This window comes from Rhineura floridana, chromosome 2 (genome assembly GCF_030035675.1).
Source record: "Rhineura floridana isolate rRhiFlo1 chromosome 2, rRhiFlo1.hap2, whole genome shotgun sequence".
Lineage (NCBI taxonomy): Eukaryota > Metazoa > Chordata > Lepidosauria > Squamata > Rhineuridae > Rhineura > Rhineura floridana.
In genome coordinates this window covers 154,204,884-154,223,285 of record NC_084481.1, presented here as the reverse complement: position 1 = coordinate 154,223,285, position 18,402 = coordinate 154,204,884, and the positions used below count along the sequence as shown (strand labels likewise).

The 18,402-nt window shown below is 42.7% G+C and overlaps 1 protein-coding gene across 5 annotated transcripts in view; it reads right to left on the bottom strand.

The window, feature by feature from the left end:
- The window catches only part of LOC133377234 (zinc finger protein 862-like), a 68,284-nt gene that overhangs the window by 36,912 nt on the left and 12,970 nt on the right, over positions 1-18,402 (bottom strand). For all 5 annotated transcript variants that reach the window (XM_061610841.1, XM_061610845.1, XM_061610842.1 and 2 more), the window contains exons 2-5: positions 9,918-10,015; positions 6,992-7,095; positions 3,878-4,140; positions 1,511-1,578 (exon numbers count right to left, since the gene is read on the bottom strand). In XM_061610841.1, coding sequence (XP_061466825.1) covers positions 1,511-1,578; positions 3,878-4,140; positions 6,992-7,095; positions 9,918-10,015 — 533 coding nt within the window. The remainder of the gene's footprint in view (positions 1-1,510; positions 1,579-3,877; positions 4,141-6,991; positions 7,096-9,917; positions 10,016-18,402) is intronic.

Genomic DNA, 18,402 nt, shown 5'->3' with positions numbered 1-18,402 from the left:
ATACAACACAATATATGTGTGGAATAAAAATACATGTATGGATTTAAAAAATAAAGGAAAGATCGAGCACCATTCTTAGGCCACATTCACACCATATATTTATTCCACTATTATTCCACTTTAAACAGTCAATCAATCAATCAATCAATCAATCAATCAAGTTTATTTGCGGTCAAAGACCCGAAATACAATACAATATACAGTTGACTTTACTCGTAATACAAAACCAAGAATAAAAACATATATATATATTTAGAATAGCCTGGTTGACTAGGAGGGAGGGAGGATCTTCCTTCGGATCCACTTTAAACAGTCATGGCTTCCCCCAAAGAATCCTGGGAGATGTAGTTTGTGAAGTGTGCTGAAAGTTATTCAGAAACCTCTATTTCCCTCACAGGGTTACAGTTCCCAGAGTGGTTTAACAGTCAGTTCCTCTTCTCAGAGAATTCTGGGAATTGTAGCTCTATGATGTGAATAGGGGTCTCCTAAGAATTCTCAGCACCCTTCACAAACTACATTTCCCAGGATTATTTGGGGGAAGCCATGACTGTTTAAAGTGGAATAAATGTGTGGTGTGAAAGTGGCCTTAGTATTTTCAAATTATGGAGCCAAGTTTGTAAGTAGCACACATATGTATCTCTCCCTCAAAAGCTCTTATTTACGGTATGTGAAAGCAGGAACACCATAAAACAAGTGAATGTATTCCATGCTCCATCAGCACAGTGGCAAAGGAATTTCAAATAAAGTAGGAACACACAGGACTTCTCACAAAGTTCAGTGACAAGCGACAAGAAAGCTTTCAAAACAAACATTATGGGTGTTCCTATCTTTGCAGAAGCACCACACAGTAGTAAGAGTGTTGGACTAGGACCTGGGAACCAGGGTTTGCATCCCCACTCAGACATGAAGATTGCTGAGTGACCTTCAGCCAGTCACTGCCTCTCAGCCTAACCTACTTCACAGGGTTGTTGTGGGGTTTAAATGGGGAGAAGAGAACCATGTATACCACCTTGAGCTCCTTGGAGAAAAGGTGGGATATAAATGAAATAAATAAAGAAAAATTAAAATAAAAACATCTCTCTGGTTGTACCTTTGTAACCAACAAAGCAGACAATAAACATCAACCAACAAACAGAAGCCCAAACAAGATGGCTTTTGCAGAGTTTTCCCTTTTTCATAATTTACCAAAAGCAAAAACAATTAGTATGGATTTAAAAAAAAGTTTTTAAAAACACAGAAAAGCAATAAAGTAAAGAGATACTGAGAACCACTTCAAGACTCATTCAATGATGATCAAAGCTCTTCTCCTTGCCCCAAATGAAACCTGACTACTCAAATGAAAAAGTAGAGGAGAAAACAGAAGTTTGTTGCAAGAATGCCGAGTTATAAAATCAGAAATCAAGAGTGTCAGGCAGACAACAGTCATTTTCAATATAACCACCACAAAGAAAGTCGTAATATGTACTGTTCCTCCCCCGGGAGATGAGAAACAGACAAGAACTAGACTCACCTCATCCAGTTTGATGTAGTCTCATCTGTCCCATCTATGGACTTATAGTGGTTGTTCTTATCAACGATCTGTGGGCGGGAAAAAAGTGTAGCAAGACAGGAGGCACAACCAGAATAAGGAAATGTAGTAATTAACTTTTCACTTTTAAACATCACTTCTAAGTTATCTTTTGGACAGCATGATGACTTAGCTTGGAAGAGAGCTGGGGAACAGCCTACAGAACTGTTTGCTTCTACAGAACTGATTCAAGTCTGCTTCAGCAGTCCAAAAATCTTGCTCCAGGCTTCTATTATTATTTACTGTTATTTATTAATCACCTTCCAAATATATACCTCAAGGTGATGTATAACATACAATAAAATCTATTAATAGGAGCCTGGCTCTATGCACCGTTAGCTATAAAGCAACTTCCTGTCAGGTGATTTCACCCTTTTTTATTGGTCAGCTCTAACTAGTTTCCTGGAGTTAGTTTTTCCCTCCAAAACCTGCCTCAGTTTGTTTCAGTCATGGGCAAACCTGGCAGCAAGCCTCATAGCTCCAGAAGACAACACTCCTTTTTCACCTCTCTCTCTGTCAGAAGTTCTCTCTCGCACCAAACAATCTTCAAAGCTCTCTCTGAAAACCCATCTTTCTTAAAAGACTACTTCTCCTATTGAACCTACCTTCTCAACAGTCTCATAGGCAACAAAAGTATCATCTACCATCAAACTTCTCCACCATCATTACCATCCTCAGTTCACTATCTCCAGAGACTGTAAGTTTTCTTGGAGATTCTATATACCATTTATTATTTGGTTTAATAAAATAGTTCCTGATTAAAGAGAAAGATTGGGTTGACTATCTGACAATGGTTGCTTTCACACATGGGGCTGATTGCATTAGGTTAACGGATTAAAAAGTTGGCACTTCTGTCTTGATTTCTAAAATCCCTTTCACAGTGCAGTATCTGTTGCGTTAAGGAACAGCAGCTTTTCCAGCCAATATACTGGCATTTCACACAACTGTCTTTCACACGGCTTGTTTTCGTCCCTCACCCATGCACACTGTTCCCCACTGTGTAGGAGGTCTAACATCTTGTCCCGTCGCCATGCAAGCCCTCTCCCTTTAGGATCTGACTTTTTAAATTATTTTAGTTGTATCAAGACAGGGGTGTGTGTGGGAAATGCTGCTGCTATCTGCACTGATGCCAGAATACCGGTACAACGTTCATCAGGCAAAAAAACCACAAAAAACAACCACGACTAAAGGGCTGGAACGCACTGCATGCTGGGATGCCTGTCATGTGAGTGGCTGCTGCTAGCAAAGAACTCCTGCAATCTTCTGGGTTCCCAGCCTTGCTAACGGATTATTTTCGGTATCATTTATCACGGAAATTAGTGCTAAACTTCCACTATATTCCACTAGAATTCTGCAGCTAGCTTGTGTGTCATGTGAAAGATCAAATATAATGCACAAATTACCAGGTAAGAAATTATCAGAATAATGGAATAATGTGCAGTGTGAAAGCAGCCAATATGTGTTTCAGAACCAAGGGCTCAGAACAACAGCACAAAAAAATAACAGAGTACAGTAGGGCCCCACTCATACGGCAGGTTAGGTGCCAGACCCCTGCCAAAAAGCAGATCAGCTGTAGTGCAGGGGTCTGGAACCTAACCCACTGATCGCACCAAAGGAGGAGAAGATCAGCTGTAGCACTCTACAGCTGATCTTCCTCTCCTCTGGCGCGATCAGCTCAAGCGTGGGAGTCTGATCGCGCCAGAAGAGGAGAAGATCAGCTGAAGCGCACTACAGCTGATCTTCCCCTCCTCTGGCGAGATCAGCTGGAGTGAGGGAGTCTGACCGCCCCCGAGGAGGAGATCAGCTGGAACACGCTACAGCTGATCTTCCCCTCCTCCGGCGCCATCAGGAGGAGTGTGGGAGTCTGATCACCCCTGAGGAGAAGATCAGCTGGAGTGCGGGGAGCTCCAGCCCTCCTCCAGCTGATCGCCCCGCTGGCACCATATTAGCGGAAAGCCGAAAAGTGGGGCGCCGAGAAGCGGGGCCCTACTGTATGATTTTTTAAAATAATACAAAACGGACATCCATGGCAAAGACCTATTCATCCAGCTAGGATGGCTTCTCAGAACAAAAATGCCTTCAGTTGTTTCCAGAACGTGGCAGCCTGTCACATCTCAACAGAAATGCTGTCCCACAGAACAGGGGCAGCCATACTGCCCTCTAGCCTTCTTTTCCAGTCTGCACTTTAAACTTCCGACTGTAAACAGGAAGCGCTCCTTCTTAACTAGGCTACAGGCACAACTTTTCTTAAAGTTTCAAAAAAAATTCAACCTGCTGGTTTTTCAAAAATCATGCCACTGAGATACTAACCAGCCAAGAGAAGAATCCTGCTGACTTGTCCTGACTGGAGAGCTTCCCTTCATATGGTCCAAAAATCCGACCTTTAGGGACAACCTCATTCATGCAGCGCACATCCCGCTCTCCACTGGGCTCTTTCACCACTTCCATGCCAGGTGGGACGGTCAGTGCAGCTCGGTCGGGGATGCCAATGGGGACTGGAGCATCTGACACAAACACAGGTGGGCCGTGATTTGGACATTCATCCACAAAATACTCCTGGCAGGATTCACAGACTGTAGGGGAGAAGGAAAGAGGAATTACTCCAGGCCACTGAATCTTGACACAGGGATGCAATAATTTTTCGTGGGTTCTGATTTTCACACCAAAAGCTTGTTGATGAGATAGAACTACCCAACAAACTTGTAAGCAAGTTGGGGGGGGGGGAGGTTGGCCCATTTCCAGCTTTCAAGCTATGCTGTCCGGAGCCTTGGAAAGAGGAGGCTGCGCAGTTCCCGTCTTACACCAAAGACAGCTGGCAAAGTGACCTGAGTTCAGCCCTAACATTAACTCAGAGGTTTTTCCTAGAATGAAGGCATACTTCACAGAATCATAGTGGAAAACAACTGAGCATCATCTAATCCAACCATTGTTCCAAAGCAGAAACTAGCACCTATAACTTCACCCACAGATTGGCTTCTATATTTCACAGCAGAGTCAACTGCTTCCGTCTCCCATTTCCTCCTCTCAACTGCAGTCAACATCAGAGAGGCACTGCTGTGAGGGTGAGCTGCACCACCACCCCTTACCAAAAGTTGGTGCAGAGAGAGGGGAGTGCACCTCCATTTGTGACTGCCTGTAGGGTCTCTTGAAACTGAACACCAGAAGCCTTCTTTATGCAAGAAAAAGGTAATGCTGAGCTTTTTCAATAGCTCTATCAAGTCTATGTGGCTTGCTTTCCACCACCTTTAAGAAGTCAGAAGGTGCCCTGGGTGCAAGAAAGATGTAACAACATGGACACCAGAGCAAAAAGATGCAACACATTTTGTAGTAAGAGGCATCAATACAATCAAACTATTTTTAAAAATACTAAAATCAGAAATAAGGGCTGTAAGCATTAAAGAGAGGGGGAAAACTGGGAGGAGTTTCCACAGCATGTTCTGTCTAGAATAGTAAAGTGTTTGGTTTCAAAATGAATTTGTATAAATGAAGAAACATATTTGATGCAAACAAGGAGATTCATTGGCTGCCTGCTGGGTAAGGCAAAGGGTTTCCCACATTCCTTCCATTTCCAGAAGTGGGCAACATATAACCATTTCCTAGGTAGCATTTCCTTTAAAAATTTCCTGCAGTTTGCACTGTAGAGAGGCCTAGAGTTAAGTTAACACAATCCAGCAACTGCTCAGGTATCCATGGAGCGTGGGAGGGGAGAGGGGGAGGCAACAGAGGGCACAGTAAACCTTGGCCATACGTCACTGGCTTTCCATTTCCATACAGTTAAAATTTCCCCTCAGGGAACTTTTAAAGCAGTTGCCATAATTAAGAGACAGAACCTTGGATGAAATAGGCATCATCTGCTAAAAAGTCAGTTTCTTTCTCTTGGAGAGGGTCTGTTGTGCTTCACGCTCTGGGTATAACTGGGCACCATATATACAGTCAGACTGACTAGCAATCAAGCAAGTGTTCTGCCTCCTGCCCGCCCACCCCTGTAAGCATGTTAGCTTGGCATACATGCTTGAGCACACCAAATGGCCTCTGAAGGGTTGTCACGCAGAAAAGGGCCATGATGTCTTCTCTGCTGCCCCAAAGGGCATGTCCAGATCCAAGGGGCTTAAGAGACAGGGGGTTAACTTCTAAGGAACATGAGAAGTCATTTCTTAACGGTAACAGCAGTTTAACAGTGTAAGCTATTACCTTTGGGAGAAAGGTAAGCTCTCCCTACTGAAGGTCTTCAAAGGCTTGGTAGCCATTTGCTGGAAATGTTCTACCTCTGGATTTCCTACATCAAACAGGGAGTTGGTTGGACTAGATGGCCTACAAGACCCCCTCCAAATCTATGATTCTATGGAATCAAAAATAGTAAGGAAGTCTGTGGCATGATGAATGTACTCCCTGCTTTCTGTTTTTGTTTTATTATAATTCAGCTAGTATCGACCACAAATTCCAGGCTCTGGAAATGTACATGTTTAAAGGAAAGATAATTGTTTTTGTTCTGTTATTAGATTTATATCCCATCTTTGCTCCCAAAAGAAACCCAGGGCAGCAAACTACAAGTGATAAAACACTAATAACAAAAACAATTCCAATACAGACTCAGACTGGGATATATATATTTTAAAAAGCAGCACCCCTGCCAAGGATCCACCATGACTTCCTGAGAAACACAGATACTGGAAACAGGATCAAGAATACAGTGCTTCTGCAAATTAAAATAAACACTAGCTACATAATTAAGTTATGTCCCTCCTGATAAAGAATATTGAGCTCCTTCATGGTTGAGCTCTGCTGTTCCCTGGAAAGATTAAGAGCATATTTCTATTCATGTCAGTATTACATGCAGTGGAGGATAGAAAGTATTTCTCCACTGTATAACACCAATCCTGCATACAAAACCAAATTGTATTGTTTTTCTACCTGGTTGTTTGCCATCCTGGGCGCCTTTGTACACCGCCCTGGGAGCTGTTAGCTATAGGGTGGTTTAGAAATGCAATTAAATAAATAAATAAATTTGGGAGAAAGGGAGAGACAGAAATTGGATTTAAAAAGTAAAAAAACAGGTTCCAAGGATTACAGGACAAATACACCCAAAAACCAAGGCACAAAGGAGGCAGAACTGTTTTCTCTGGTATCTAAATCTATGCCAGACACAGAATGTGTCTATTTACCAATGGTCCTGCTCAGTCTCCATTCTGGATCCTCTGATTGCTAGTTTTATTTATATCTCAGCTGATGGGATGCGCTTGCATATGTCTAAAACTGCCTCCAGTGCACAAGGGGCACTCCAAGATTTGGAAGAAGAGAGGACCTCTTAGCTCTACCTACAACTCAGCAGCTGGCAGTTGTGGGGTTCCAACAGGCACCTTTTTTCTTTCTGAAGGTTTAAGGAAAGAATCAATAGATTATTTAGTTCACCAATAAGATACTTACACCAGAAATCAACTTGCTGAAAACTCTTGGACATGATCAAATCCTGCTTTCCTTTCAGTTTTTTATGCTCTACGTTCACAGACTGGGAGTCAGCCTTTCCAGAGCTTGATGAGAAAGCAAGACAACAAGAAAAAAATGTAAATGTGAGATATGCTGCTGGGAGGGGTCAAAACTACTTAGAGAACAAGGGCATTTTTCAGAACTTCCAGACAAAAAATAAGTGTTGGCTTTCTTGGACTCTCCATAATTTTAACAGAACAGCTCAGAATTATTACGTTGGTCGACAGTTGTAGCTCTGATATAGTTCAGAGTATAGACTTTTCCAGGGCTTCTACTGAGCAGACTACCAATCATGCATTAGTGGCAGTCACTGCACCAATATACTCAAGCCTATACTCAAGCCTGATCAATGAAATCATTCAGAGGAGCACTGTTAGTTGTCTCTCATGTTACAGAGGCCTAAATGGCCCCAGCCAAAAGTTGGACATTTAGTATCACCGGTCTCATGCTGTAAAACACTCTTCCAGTAGAGATTCAGTAGGCATCTTTGCTTTTGGCTTTCATGCAGACATTTTTTAAGCCAACAGGCCTATGTAGTTGTTTAAAAATTTTCTTGAGTAGCAAGGCATTTTAACGATTGTTTGGTACTGCTTTTAAAAGTTTTTATGTTGTATTTTTATGATGTTTTGCAAGAGAGTGGTATATAAATACTTTTATAAATAAAATAGATAAACTTTATTTTGGGGGAGATGCAGGGCTGAATCCTGTGTGTTCCTTTTGGGGAGACACCTGAAGGCTAAGGTAAATGACCTTGCTACTTTGCTGACCTGAGCACAATCAAAGAATGCTTGGCTGTTGCTAGACAATTAAATGATCACTTGGTCGACTGTCTTCCCCACCTTATCCCATACTGGCTCTCTCTCTTTCAGAGACACACACAAATGTCCTCCATGCTCCTCCCATTGAAGCATCCCATTCTATTTCCTATTTAGAGATGTTCTACTACACCCCCCTGTCCAAAAAGACAAACACTATCCCCCTTAAACCAAGCTGCCTGTCATGGCCCCGTCAGAGGACTCCTCAGATGAGGACAACTCGGGAGTAACAGCAGCAGACCCAGGAGCAGCAGGAGACACGGAGGAGCCTCCTGAGAATCCAGCTCCTTCTGCCCCTCAGCTGCAGAGCACCCCAGGGACAGCAGAGGCCCTGCAGCCAGACACAGACAGTGAACAGGATACTCCCCCCTCACCTGCAGAACGTAGACAGCAGAAGGTCAGGCAGAAGAGAGGCAGGCCTGTCTCCTTAAGGCCCAAACGCTGAGGACTCACACCTGCTGTCCATCCTGCTCTTTATAAGGCACACCTTGGCTGCAGCTTGTTGCTGACTGCAACGTCAGGCGTGGCTTTGTGTAGACCTAGTTTCCCTGCAGCATCTCTTTGACTGACCTCCTTGGCAATTGATCCCGGACCTCCACTGACCTCGCTTCTGGACTTCTGACTCGGCAAGTACGCTTTGGATAGGCCTGGCAGATTTACAACCCGACTGCTGGCTAAGGACTTTCCTTCCCTGCCAAAGACCCAGGAATTTCCAGCCCCCCCTGACACTGCTGATGCAGTGTAGAGCTGACACTGCCATACCAGGATGGAGAGAAGTAAACAGCCCCTGGTAGGGAATATACACAAAGACAAACACAGTGGGGAAACACTGGAATTTGGGGCAAAAAGAAGAGATTGAGAGTGGTAAGATACAGGCTTTACAACGCTTTCATTACTTTCTTTTTAAGTAAAGCTCTAATTTTATACGTAGTTTGCATACACTTATATTTAAGAACATAAGAAGAGCCTGCTGGATCAGGCCAGTGGCCCATCTAGTCCAGCATCCTGTTCTCACAGTGGCCAGCCAGGTGCCTGGGGGAAGCCCACAAGCAGGACCCGAGTGCAAGAACACTCTCCCCTCCTGAGGCTTCCGGCAACTGGTTTTCAGAAGCATGCTGCCTCTGACTAGGGTGGCAGAGCACAGCCATCACGGCTAGTAGCCATTGATAGCCCTGTCCTCCATGAATTTGTCTAATCTTCTTTTAAAGCCATCCAAGCTGGTGGCCATTACTGCATCTTGTGGGAGTAAATTCCATAGTTTAACTATGCGCTGAGTAAAGAAGTACTTCCTTTTGTCTGTCCTGAATCTTCCAACATTCAGCTTCTTTGAATGTCCACAAGTTCTAGTATTATGAGAGAGGGAGAAAAACTTTTCTCTATCCACTTTCTCAATGCCATGTATAATTTTATACACTTCTATCATGTCTCCTCTGACTCGCCTTTTCTCTAAACTAAAAAGCCCCAAATGCTGCAACCTTTCCTCATAAGGGAGTCGCTCCATCCCCTTGATCATTCTGGTTACTACTATTTGTAGTAGTACTCAACGTTACTGTGGTCTTAAGCAGAGCTGTAAAGGTACAACTCCTTAAATGGGTTTCAGTACAGTGACACTGGTTTGCACAATCCTAAATCTAACTGTGCTGTTAGTTTGAATCATGATATAAACTTAATCAAAAGGTTCTCACCTAACTGATGGGGAAAAAATCTCTTAAGTACAGTGTTTTTCAAACTGTGTTCCTAGGAAGTTTGGGGTTGCTTAGAAGTTTATTGTAGGAACTTCATCAGAAAAATCAGTAATGGATCCATCAACCACAATCAATATTCTTATGCAAATGTGTCATGCAGATCCAAGGACCTGTTATGTTTTAGGGTTCACGCTCTATTTGCACAGTGGAACACCTAAGCCTGTCTGGTCCCCAAAGGTTAGCTTAGGATGTGTCTCAAAATCCTCTGAAACATGCAGGGAATCCATAGAAGGTGCACAGGTGCTCCTTGATAGACAAAGCAATGTGGAAAGGAGTTCCCAGAGAGTTGCTTTGAAATAGTCTTACCAAAGTTGCCCGTATTCGTCTTCCTGGCATGGAGAGCAGGGTTCTGTCTTGATAGTCACCATCTCTCCCAAACAATCGTTCAGTTTTTCACTCATGTTCTGTAAGAAATTCAAAGATGGGGAGAAAGAAAAATAGTTTTATTTTCTAGATTTCTAGGCCACTTTTCAGGGTTGCCCCTCTCAAGCCTGTGTTGCACACTTTAAAACACTGTTTCCCAAACAGCCCTTTAGAAAAGTCCACAACTTTTTGTGCCAAGATGACTTACCAGCATTTCCCACGCAAATGAAAGTTCAAATGGTAAGCCATTAGAAGGCCACCTGGGGCTCCAATAATTTGCCTATTAAGTTCAGGAACTGGTTAAAAACAAATTTGCTAGGATTATGCTAAACTATGCCTTTTCCACAGGACTCATCAGAAATCAGGGAGATTCCTCCCACTCTGCTTGAATTCTGCAACAAAACGGACAATATGGTTACTCTGCATTGAGCAGATTGCTACTAGATAATTTATTCACAACTGGAAACTCTAGCCACGATTGTGGGCTTTTCTGTTTGTGGGATTTTAAAATAAAATCTATTGACATTAGGAAGTTAGGTAACCACCCTACAACCAAGAGCTCTCAAGACTAGTGCAATGATACCACAGGACTAAGATTACTGGGGGGGGGGGGTGTCACATTAGCAATAGTTTTACAAGGAAAACAGTATCACAGTACGTAAAATATGACCCTCTCAAGAGTTCTGAGAACTGCAGTTGGCATTTCCATTGGGCAGACAGTGCCTTGGTTAGAGAGTGCCAGACTACATTCAACTAGAACAACTAACACTCTTTGTGTATAACCTGGATATCTGAAGGCCTTTCAGCTCTCATAACCACTTTGCTTTCTAAGGTCTTCCTCAGGGGCCGTACTCTGTCATCACCTTCGGAGGTAAAGCAGCGGAGACCAGAGACAGGGCGATATCCAATGTCAATCATACTTAGAGCAGACACACTGAAATCAAGTATGACTAACACTGAATTATCACCCAGGATTTTTCAGTGGCATCACCCCAGCAGTGAACTTCTTCCCCCAGGGACAATCAATGGTACCTACTCTCAGTTTTTAGCAAAATTTTCAAAAGGGAAAATTTATTATCATGTGCTTATTATGGGTGATATATTTCAAATCTTGCAGTTGGCTGCAAAGGAAGCTTTGTGCCAAAAGCTAGGATAAAAATCCTTAGAAATAAATAAATAAAGTACACATAAATATCTGTCCTTCATGCACTCTTTTATATTACTAACTCAAGGGTTGGGGGAGAAACGCAACTTTGCAGGACTTCTGGGATTTTATTTTTAAAATACAAGCTCTGAAGACACATGCAAACATCACTCTACAAGTCACACATATGTCTGCTTCACTACTGAAAAGATACCTCTGCAGAGAAAGGGACTTAATATAACATGCACAATAAAGACACAGTGCTGGAAACAGCTGTGTACTCTGCCTTCTGAGAGATAAAGGCAGAGAATATCTGGAATTCAGCTTACAGCATGGGAGGCACTGAAGTATGGCTCTTTCCCATGCCACTTGCTAACATTGGAAGGCCATGGCCACTGGAAGTGAATTCCTTCCCATGCACCTATTTCTGGGAATGCTGACATCAGCACAAAAAGGCGCACTGGTGTGGACCTGTCCCACAAAACTGCAGAATTCAAGTTCTAACATTACTGAGTTGCCAGGAAGGGAACCACATTGCTGCAGCTCTCTCACTGCTAACGTCAAAAGGGCTTTGTGTGCTTTTAAAAAAAATATTATTATTGATATTGATATTAATATTAATAATAATAATATAACAAACAAAACAATTTAACAAGAAAAATATACTAAAACATTCTAAAACACAATGAAAAAATACAGGTAAACTATTGCAAAACACAATTTAAAATATTGTAGAACACAGCTTAAAAATATTCTTTCATTAGCGATCTTCAGGTTGCCAGGAACAGCCTCCATCAGCCATAACAATAACAACAGTTTAGAAACTGTTTTTAAACCACAACAAGAGTGAAGAAGTCTTTTCTACAAAATTGAAAATGATGAACACTACCAGTTTAATGTTTGCCCCTCCTCATTTGTGCTTTCTTGAAAACCATTAATAGATAAAGATCTCATAGCATAATTGACATTTTTCATGGCTGGTAATTTATTTTTTTTTACATGGTTGGAAGTTATTTTTGGACACCTTGCATCAGCACAAGTCATTTTGACCCATCTTCTCCTGCCTAAATACTTCCAACATATAATCAGCTAAAAAATTAAATAAGTCAGATCCCCATACAGGATCCCTGAATGTTATCATTCTTCTTGCTGATTCTCTTCCATATAGCAATATCGTAACACTGAAGTGCACAGACATGAAGGCAGAGCTGCTCTGAAAATTATACCTATTGTTCCTTCGTCCTCACACACACGCGCGCACACACAAAGGCACCTTTAAGAAAAACTCCTTCATATCAAGAGTGGGGATATCCAGACTCCAAACTTCAGTCAGTCCTGAAGTTCACCAGGGAACCTCAAGGAAGGGCTGTAACTCAACTGTGCCTATTATAGCTGAAGCCCAATTGACGAACACTCTCAACAGAGCCTTCTCTGTAGTGGCCCCTAGACTTACCCCTTTGAGGTAAGATGAGCCTGCTCTCTTACCATTTTTATACAGCTGCTGAAGACCCATCTTTTTATACAAGCATTTGGCTAAATTTCTACCCGTGTTTTGATATTTTTAAGGATTTTATGGATTTGGTTGTGTATGGTTTCTTTGTATGTTTTTGTATTTTTAAATTTCTGTATGGTTTTTCTGTATGCTTTGCAGTTTTAAGTCTTTGTAATCCACCTCAGGACCCACATTCTGAGTGATAGGCAGACAATAAAAATAAATTTATTATTATTATATTATAGCGATAGAGCAGTTTTGCATGCAAAAGGTCCCAGGTTCAATCTCTCTCATCTCCAGGTAGGGCAATCCTAGGAAAGGCAACAGTATACATCTCTCCCTCTCCCTCTCCTCCCCCCCACACATTTTAAAGGATCTGAGTCCCTTCCCGCTCCTATGACACTCAGCAATTTGAATTCAGTATTGGAAGGTTTTCTAGTAGCAGTCAGGAATATGTCAATATAGCTTGCAGGAACATACTGTACATATTGGCCATGTAGCCATTTCAGCACCATACAGTATACCCTCCCAGCTTCTAGGGTTCTCATGCAGACTCAAAGTATGATCAATACTGCTCAGGAAAATCAAGGAGGCCCTCCTTTCCCCACTCATTCTATGGCTAACAGCACATACATTTTTGTCTTCATGTTGTGGTAAATTATTTCAGAGAACAGTATCTGTTTGCTCAGATGCTAGATTATATTGAAATGTTCAGGCATCCATTATTCACAGGGCTTGGTACTTCTTGCAGGTACAAAGTCCAACCCACAAGAACTACCTCCAAGCCCTGTGAATGGCAGTTATTTGAAGTCTCCAAGTGTTGAAATACACAAATATGTCTTCGCTTGCCATCTGAAACAATAAAATTTACCATAACGTGAAGACAAAAAGCTAAGGAATTCATGCCCGACTCTGCTCTGACAAGGCAGCATCAATGTAAGGAAATAATGATGTAAAGAAAAAAGCATTCTATGTATGCAATAGTGTCTGAGAGGAGGGGGTTTGGCTAAACAATTCAAGGTAACAAAAAGGTTGTTGAAACTCTTCCAAAGGACATTTTGAAACCAATAAGAACATACAATCGTCTCTGGACCCAGAAAATCTTAATAACTATAGGCTGGTAGCAAATATTCCATTCCTGGGCAAGGTCCTGGAACGAGTGGTTGCCGACCAGCTCCAGACACTCTTGGATGAGACCGACTATCTGGATCCATTTCAGTCGGTTTCAGGCCTGGTTTTGGCACGGAGACAGCCTTGGTCGCCCTGTATGATGACCTTTGTCGGGAAAAAGACAGGGGGAGTGTAACTCTGCTGATTCTCCTTGATCTCTCAGCGGCTTTTGATACCATCGACATGGTATCCTTCTGGGGAGACTCGCTGATTTGGGAGTTGGCAGCACTGCTTGGCAGTGGTTCCGCTCCTACTTGGCGGGCCATCTCCAGAGGGTAGTGCTGGGGGAGCATTGCTCGACATCCTGGGTCCTCCAGTATGGAGTTCCGCAGGGGTCAGTTCTGTACCCCATGCTTTTTAATATCTACATGAAGCCGCTGGGTGCGGTCATCAGAAGTTTTGGAGTGCGTTGCCATCTGTATGCTGATGACACGCAGCTCTACTTCTCCTTTTCATCTTTTTCAGGTGAGGCTGTCAATGTGCTGAACCAATGCCTGGCTGCGACAATGGACTGGATGAGAGCTAACAAACTGAGGCTCAATCCAGACAAGACTGAGATGCTGTTAGTGGGTGGTTCTCCTGACCGGATGGCGGATGTTCGACCTGTTCTGGATGGGGTTGCACTCCCCCTGAAGGAGCAGGTTCGTAGCTTGGGAGTTCTTTTAGAACCATCCCTGTCACTCGAGGCACAGGTAGCCTTGGTGGCACAGAGTGCTTTTTACCAGCTTCGGATGGTGGCCCAGCTATGTCCCTATCTGGCCAGAGAGAACCTCGCTTCAGTTGTTCATGCTCTGGTAACCTCTAAATTAGATTACTGCAATGCGCTCTACGCGGGGCTGCCTTTGAAGACGGTTCGGAAACTGCAGCTCGTGCAAAATGCAGCGGCCAGATTGATAACAGGGACCCGGCGGTCCGAACATATAACACCGATTCTGGCCCGCTTACATTGGCTGCCTATATGTTTCTGGGCCCGGTTCAAAGTGCTGGTGTTAACCTATAAAGCCTTATACGGCTCGGGACCACAATACCTGATGGAACGCTTCTCCCGATATGAACCTACCCGTACACTACGCTCAACATCGAAGACCCTCCTCCGGGTCCCTACTCATAGGGAAGCTCGGAGGGTATCAACAAGAAAAAGGGCCTTCTCAGTGGTGGCCCCCAAATTATGGAACAATCTTCCTGATGAGGTACGGCTGGCGCCAACATTATTATCTTTTCAGCGCCAGGTTAAAACTCTCCTCTTCTCCCAGGCATTTTAGTGTGTTAAAATTGTTTTTCTTTAACTTTTTAAGAATTAAAATTTTTTAAAGATATTTTAAATTGTCTAAATATGTGGTTTATTGTATTTGATGTATGACTGTTGTGAACCGCCCAGAGAGCTTCGGCTATGGGGCGGTATGTAAATTTAATAAAATAAATAAATAAAATAAAATACAATATATTCACACACAAGGTTTTATTTTAAAAAACCAAGCCCTCCTCATAGAATTATAGAATAGTAGAGTTGGAACGGGCCTATAAGGCCATCAAGTCCAATCCCCTGCTCAATGCAGGAATCCAAATCAAAGCATTCCTGACAGATGGCTGTCCAGCTGCCTCTTGAATGCCTCCAGCGTCGGAGAGCCCACTACCTCTCTAGGTAATTGGTTCCATTGTCGTATGACTCTAACAGTTAGGAAGTTTTTCCTGATGTCCAGTCATAATCTGGCTTCCTGCAACTTGAGCCCATTATTCTGGGTCCTGCACTCTGGGACGATCAGGAAGAGATCCCAGCCCTCCTCTGTGTGACAATCTTTCATGTACTTGAAGAGTTATATCATATCTTCCCTCAGTCTTCTCTTCTCCAGGCTAAACATGCCCAGTTCTTTCAGTTTCTCCTCATAGGCCTTGGTTTCTAGTCCCGATCATCCTTGTTGCCCTCCTCTGAACCTGTTCCAGTTTGTCTGCATCTTTCTTGAAGTGCGGAGACCAGAACTGGATGCAGTACTCAAGATGAGGCCTAACCAGTGCTGAATAGAGAACTAGTACTTCATGCAATTTGGAAACTATACTTCTGTTAATGCAGCCTAATATAGCATTTGCCTTTTTTGCAGCCACATTGCACTGTTGGCTCATATTCAGCTTGTGATCAATGACAAATCCAAGATCCTTCTCACATGTCGTACTGCTGAGCCAAGTATCTCCCATCCTATAACTGTGCATTTGGTTTCTTTTCCTAAGTGTAGAACTTTGCATTTATCCGTGTTGAATTTCATTCTGTTGTTTTCAGCCCAATACTCCAGCCTATCAAGGGCCCTTTGAATGTTCTTTCTGTCTTCCACAATATTAGCTGTGCCCCCCAATTTTGTACCATCTGCAAATTTGATAAGCATGCTCTGTACGTCCTCATCCAAGTCGTTAATAAAAATGTTGAAGAGCACTGGGCCTAGGACCAAGCCCTGTGGTACCCACTCGTTACGTCCGCCCAGTTTGAGAAGGAACCATTGATAAGCACTCTTTGAGTATGATTCTGGAGCCAACTGTGGATCCACCTGATAGTTGTTCCATCCAGCCCACATTTAGCTAGCTTGCTAATCAGAACATCATGGGGCACTTTGTCAAAAGCTTTGCTGAAGTCAAGGTATATTATGTTCACCGCATTCCCACAGTCTACAAGGGAGGTTACCCAGTCAGAAAATGAGATAAGATTGGTTTGGCAGGATTTGTTCTTCATAAATCCATGTTGGCTCCTAGTAATCACTGCATTGTTTTCAAGGTGCTTACAGACTGATTGCTTTATAATCTGCTCCAGAGTTTTTCCAGGGATTGATGTTAGGCTGACTGGTCTGTAGTTCCCCAGTTCCTCCTTTTTGCCCTTTTTGAAGATAGGGACAACATTAGCTCTCCTCCAGTCATCCGGCACTTCACCAGTCCACGATTTCACAAAGATAATAGACAGCAGTTCTGAGAGTTCTTCAGCCAGTTACTTCAATACTCTAGGATGCAGTTTATCGGGCCCTGCCGATTTGAACTTGTTCAAAGTGATTAGGTATTCCTTGACCATTTGTCTATCAATCTCAAACTCCAATCCTGCCCCTTCTACTTCATGTTTCCCGGGAGGGTCATAGACCCTTTTTTGGGAAGACTGAGCCAAAGCAGGAATTGAAATCTTCTGCCTTTTCTTTGTCATCCCTTATCATTTTGCCATCCTCATCGAGTAGCTGTGCCACCATTTCTTTTCTCTGTCTTTTACTATGGACGTGCCTGAAGAAAGCTCTTTTGTTGCTTTTAGCATCTCTCGCTAACCTCAGCTCATTCTCAGCTTTAGCCTTCCTGACGCCATTCCTGCAATTCCTGCCTGTACTCATCCTTTGTGGCCTGGCCTCCTTTCCACTTCCTGTATATGTCCTTTTTTGTTTTCAGGTCATCTCTAAGCTTTTTGTGAAGCCACATTGGCTTCTTCTGCTGTTTCCCCCCTTTTTCCTTGTTGGAATTGCTTGCCATTCTGCTTTTAGAATTTCCTTTTTTAGAAACTCCCACCCATCTTGGACTCCTTTTCTCATTAGGGTCGCTTGCCATGGAACTGTACTTACAATTGTTCTGAGTTTATTAAAATCAGCTTTCCTGAAGTCCAGGGTGCGCGTGTGGCTACTCTCAGCTTTTGCTTCTATTAAAAGCAAGAATTCAAGTATACCATGGTCACTTTCCCCCAGAGTTCCCGTAACTGCCACTTCATCCACCAAATCATCTCTATTCACTCTTCTTGCTAATGCCTGCGCTGTCCATTCTTGTCTTATCAGCAACTTTGAATCTGGTGCTGTATTTTAGAGGGAAGATAGTGTAAAAGATACACAAAACAAACCTTCATGGAACTAAAGCAGAGGTAAACCATGTTCCCAAAATGGCTATCAGTTAAGCAGAGGAAATCACCTTTTTTAAAAAAGCAAAAAAAGAAACAAAGAAAGAAACCATTTAATTTACCCAAAACTGAACACTTTATATATTATTATTATTATTATTATTAATTAGATTTATATACTGCCCGACTAGCGATAGCTCTCTGGGCGGTGAACATAAAATAGCATAAAAATACAATAAATAACAAAATAATACTAGTAATACAGTCAAAAATCAAATACAATAACATTTTTAAAGTAAATCAATTTAGCTTAAAATGCTTCAGAGAATAGGAAGGTTTTGACCTGGCGCCGAAAAGAGAGCAAAGTCGGCGCCAGGCGTACTTCCTCAGGGAGACTGTTCCATAGTTCGGGGGCCACCACTGAGAAGGCCCTAGATCTTGTCACCACCCTCCGGGCCTCCCTATGAGTTGGAACCCGGAGGAGGGCCTTCGTGGCAGAACGTAGTGTACGGGCCGGTTCATATCAATAACATTGAAGGTATGGCTTTCTACGGAATAGCTAATGTAATTCACATTCCAGTATCTCAAGCTGTCTTTTTTTCCCCCAGAACAGCCTGCCAAACAGTTACTTCCATCTGTCTCAAGCTCATTTAATATATCTGAATCAGATCTATGTGTTGACGCTAGACAGGTTCCTTCACAGTATTCTTTCCGGCATCTGCTTAAAACATTTTTATTTAGGCAAGCCTATCCAGACACATAGATGTTGGTATATGTTAAT